The sequence below is a fragment of the Oryza sativa genome, chromosome 7 (genome assembly GCF_034140825.1).
Source record: "Oryza sativa Japonica Group chromosome 7, ASM3414082v1".
Taxonomy (NCBI): domain Eukaryota; kingdom Viridiplantae; phylum Streptophyta; class Magnoliopsida; order Poales; family Poaceae; genus Oryza; species Oryza sativa.
In genome coordinates, this window is record NC_089041.1 from 1,502,845 (window position 1) to 1,508,350 (window position 5,506).

The 5,506-nt window shown below is 39.0% G+C and overlaps 1 protein-coding gene across 1 annotated transcript; it reads left to right on the forward strand.

Annotated features, from left to right (window-relative positions):
- Positions 1–5,005: 5,005 nt before the first annotated feature.
- Positions 5,006–5,506, forward strand: LOC107275753 (pathogenesis-related protein 1A). The gene has a single exon (XM_015790922.3). It carries the CDS (start codon positions 5,027–5,029, stop codon positions 5,504–5,506), a length of 480 nt encoding a protein of 159 aa, XP_015646408.1. The 5' UTR covers positions 5,006–5,026.

Below are 5,506 nucleotides of genomic sequence, written 5' to 3' on the forward strand. Positions count from 1 at the left end.
GCCAGATCTGGGAGGGGGGAGGGGAGCCACCGCCCCACGCCGTCGTCGCCGCCTTCGTCGTTGCCCCTCCCTCCTCTGGCCAGATCTGCGAGGGAGGGAGGGAGGGGAGCCGCCGCCGGCCGCCCCACGCTGCCGCAGTCACCGTCCCCGTTGCGTCCGCCGCGCCTGGAGCCGCTGTCGCTCCCCCTCCGGCGGGGAGGGATGGGAGGGGAGGAGAGGGCCGGGGACGGGCCGGTGTGGAGTGGAGACTGAGTGTTGAGGGGGAGAGAGAGAGAGTTGAGAGGAAATGAGTGGTGGGGAGGGGTAGGAGGAGAAGATAAGGGTAGACTTAAGATTTTTTTTTTGGGTAGGTACGATTTTTGCAGACGGGTCACTTAAACGTATGTGGTCCGCCTGCGAAAATAGACAGCGAACTTCACCCCGATTTAATTTTTTTTGTAGGCGGTCATTTGGCTCTAAGGGTTATGTCCGCCTATGAAATCTCTTGTCGGGAAAAATGCTTTTTCTAGTAGTGATTGGTCCTGGTGTGGAGTGGTGGTATATATATGCACAATTATTTATACTGCACATCTATAATTATATATGTCATCTCCTTAATAATTAATTTAGTTGCAAAGTTGACATTGTGCGATATACACTACAAGAATCTATTTAATCTATGACGAAAATAATTTGTCATGGATCACTGAAAATTCGTCACAGGAATTTGTTTGTGGCGATTATACTTATCGTCATCTATTGAGCGTCACATATTAAATCTGCCGACGTTTTCTCTGAAATCGTCATGGATCAGCACAATCTATGACGTTTCTGAACTGTCATAAAATGTTTATAGGCTCGTGTAGTCCAGCCCAGGCCCAACCTTTGTGACGAAATTAAACGTCACAGATGGTTGCCACGTGGCGGCCAATATGGCTGGTGACGTGGTCGTTTTGACACGTGTGAGATGACATGTCACTGATGACGTGGCAGCTGACGTCAGGAATTTTTTTTATACGGCCCATTATTTTTTTAAACGGCCCATTATTTTTTTACGGCCCATTAATTTTTTTAATTGGCCCATTTTAAAATAGGCCCATTTTAGAACTAGGCCCATTTCAAAACTAGTCCATTTTGTCAACTAACTATCAGATCAAAGCCCACTAAACAGACCCATTAAATTTGAGCCCACCAAATTCAATCCAATCTCTCATACCATTTCAGATTCAATTAAATTTGAGCCCACCAAATTCAATCCAATTTCTCATACCATTTTATATTCAAACATAATTACAGATACCATCTCAGATTCAACTAATAACAGATACAATCAGAATACAACAGAATTCAAACAATAGTTCATCTCAGATTCAACCTAATAGCAGTCTCAAATACTTCCAGCATCAAGCAATAGTTCAACAGCGCAAGCAACAAAAATTTGTGTAGCAGAACCAAGCTACCAACTTGTCCAAGTTGAAGAATCACACAACATTCAAGCATACCCAATTTTGGTTCAACAAACACCTTAAAACACTTGCAGCACCAAAAAAATCGAAGTAGCAGGTTTAGGTTCCCTCCACACCAGCAGGACCTGCAGCACCAAAAAATCGAAGCACCTGAAATATTAGTCATTAAAACTAGTGCAGAATTTCAGCAGAGAAAATATCAAGAGTCAACATATTAGAAACATGTATATCAGCCTCAGCTCATTTTAGAATATTTAAGTAGATGATGTTGCTTAAGTAGGATTTATTGAACTGCACATATCATTTAGAATGTTCATTGGATTAAACATAGTGACCAAGATCAAAATTCTGTTGAACAGGTACATCACAGCACAATGTAACACTATACTCTAAATTTCAAGATCTAACATGTTAAGTGTCTTAAGGATTATCAATATGACATACATATAAACTTGCATACCTTCTTATCTACTAGAGCCTGGGGCACGCCACCTGTACGCAACAAGGGCTGGAAAATCATTTGGTGATTAACGGTGAGTAATCAACAAGGAAATTTTGAGGCATTCAAGGAACAAAGCACAGCAAAAGAGGTGGTCATAAATAAATTAATGACTGTAGAACCTGTATACTGACAGGTCCATTTATAGATGGTAGCTAGTCTACATATGTAAGGTAGTGCACCATGGATGCTAAGCATAGAGAAGAGAATTCAGTTCTTATAACAAGAAAAAGTGTTCCATTTAAGACCTAAACATTTGATTTGGCACAGCCAGCCATAATCTGAGAGAGAGTGAGTTCGTCACATAGTGTAGCTTTTTATCATCAGGCTTGGTATCAGCGTGAGAGGCACTAATCAAATGAAAATGTAACATAGCGCATGATATGGTCATCACACATAAATAATAAGAATGCCTCACAAAGGACGGCGTTGTTGCAGCGCTTGCAGTGGCTAATCAGATTTGAACATAGCAAGCCATAGCAAGCCACATTCAGCGTCCCTCCTTTGAATTAATTTCAAAATATTAAACCTTCGAATCGAATTTTATCTTACTAAATGAACTTATGAAAAAGTTATTAAAAATAAAGTTGTATAACTTATTGAGATTTACCAATCTTATTTTGGTTATTTCTCCATCTGAGTTTAATTGACCTATATAAAATTTGAATTTCAAATTATGACAACTTCAAACAATATTTTCAAATACTAAACGATTTCAACTAAAAAAGTCATCAACAATAAAGTTGTATAAATCATCAATATCTACAACATTTGTTTTGGTCATTTTGCTATATGACTCTGTTTCAATAATTTGAATTTGAATTTCAAATTATAACAACTTCAAACAACATATTCAAATACTAAATGATTTCAACTGAAAAAGTCATCAACAACAAAGTTATATAAATCATCAATATCTACAACTTTTGTTTTGGTCATTTTGCCATATGACACTGTTTCAATAATTTGAATTTGAATTTCAAATTATAACAACTTCAAACAACATTTTCAAATACTAAATGATTTCAACTGAAAAAGTTATCAACAACAAAGCTATATAAATCATCAATATGTACAACTTTTGTTTTGGTCATTTTGCAATATGACTCTGTTTCAATAATTTGAATTTGAATTTCAAATTATGACAATTTCAAACAACATTTTCAAATACTAAACGATTTTAACTGAAAAAGTCATCAACAACAAAGTTGTATAAATCATCAATATCTATAACTTTTGTTTTGGTCATTTTGGTATATGACTCTGTTTCAATAATTTGAATTTAAATTTCAAATTATGACAACCTGCAAACAACATTTTCAAATACTAAATGATTTCAACTGAAAAAGTCATCAACAACAAAATTGTATAACTCATCAATATCTATAACTTTTATTTTTGTCATTTCTTCATCCGATAAAGTGATAGTAACATTGTTTACAAAATTTACATTTCTCTTATATAGTTTTGATGAATTTAAATCGTGACGAAATTGCTATAACGTCACAGGTTTTGGGCCGGTTTATGACGAAATCGATAAACTGTCACGGTATTATGGGCCTGTATTATGGGCCTTGTATCCATAGTTGCATATCCGTGACGATATCTTAAAACATCACGAAAATTTCGTCAAATTTCGTTACAGATTAAATAGATTCTCGTAGTGATAGTCCTATATGATTAGGACATAACTAACCATGCATGCAGATAACCTGTTAGCCCTGAACCCTAATGGCTAATACCACGTAGTGTTTATGCAAATTACGGTGTGTGACTGTGAAACCTGACAGGGAAATCGCGCCTATGTATACATGGATATTAGACATACTAAGGGCAGCGGGTAATATCAGAGGGCCGAACGAGGTATATGTACATTGATACCTTGTAAAATAAAATAACAGAACTATCTTTTTAGATAGCTGATGCATGCTCATATATGTATTGAAATCTCTAAGAAGAAATAAGCAAAGGTTGTGAGTAAATTCTCCTTTGCTAGCTAGTTTTTCTTTTGAGAGGGTTAAGTCCTAATTCACTAGTTGATAAGTAAATAATAGTTTATTTACTGCAACTGTTAAGAGAAAAGGAGCGAGAGGACGATTGACCACGAACTAGCCAACAAATTAGGTGATGTGAGAAGGACGTACTGTGAGATTAATTGGTAAATGGTTTGCTAAGGTGAAGTTGTCGCCGGGCCGTTAATTTGTTAATTGAACTTAATAGCCTACCTCGGTTAAATCTCAGCCACGATTATTAACTGACATGTAAAGTCGTCGATACTGATCAATTACGTACAAGTGTCCGTTTGGATACCATTTACCATTGCTCAGTATCGTATCTAACCAATGTGCATCTCCCTCGCTATATTACAACATACTCCCTCCGTTTCTAAATATTTAACGTCGTTGACTTTTTTAAACATGTTTGACCGTTCGTCTTATTAAAAAAATTTAATTAATTATTAATTATTTTCCTCTCATTTGATTCATTGTTAAATATATATACTTATATGTATACATATATATATATATAGTTTTACATATTTCATAAATTTTTTTTAATTTGACGAACGGTCAAACATATGCTAAAAAGTCAACAGACTCAAATTAATACTACCTCCGTTTTTTAATAGATGACGCCATTGACTTTTTCTCACATGTTTGACCATTCGTCTTATTCAAGAAATTTACGTAACTATAATTTATTTTGTTATAAGTTGTTTTATCACTTATAGTACTTTAAGTGTGCAACACACTTAAAGTACTATAAGTGATAAAACAACTTATAACAAAATAAATTATAGTTACGTAAATTTCTTGAATAAGACGAATGGTCAAATATGTGAGAAAAGGTCAACAGTGTCATCTATTAAAAAACGAAGGGAGGGATCAGTATATTATTAGCGCCATTTGAGAGCCAGTTCGTCTATAAATACAGCCGAATTGCATTGCCATAATTATCACCTCTACTTCTACTGCTAGCTAGCAGCAGCTCGATCGATATAGCTATACCATATATGGAGAGCGTTCCAAGGAAAGGAGCTGCCTGCCAGTGCTTTGCTGTGGTGGTGACGGCCATTGTTTTGATGGCAGCCACGTCGGCGGCCGGGGAGGACACGGCGCAGGACTTCGTGGACCTGCACAACGCGGTGAGGGACGAAGTCGGCGTGGAGGAGGTGACGTGGGACGACACCGTGGCGGCGTACGCGGAGTCCTACGCGGCGCAGTGCCAAGCCGACTGCCAGCCTGTAAGCACGAACAACGGAACAGCCACCTACGGGGAGAACATCTACGTAGTCGTCGGCCCCGCCGGCGGCAACGACACGTCGTCGTCGCCGGCCGCCGCGGCCGTGGGCGCTTGGGCGGCGGAGGAGCAGTGGTACGACCCCGACACCAACGGCTGCTCGGCGCCGGCGGGGGAGTCGTGCGACCACTACACGCAGCTGGTGTGGAACGCCACCACGGCCATCGGCTGCGCCGAGGTCGTCTGCGACGGCGACGCCGGCGTCTTCGTCATCTGCAACTACTACCCGCCGGGCAACATCCCAGACCAGAGCCCCTACTAG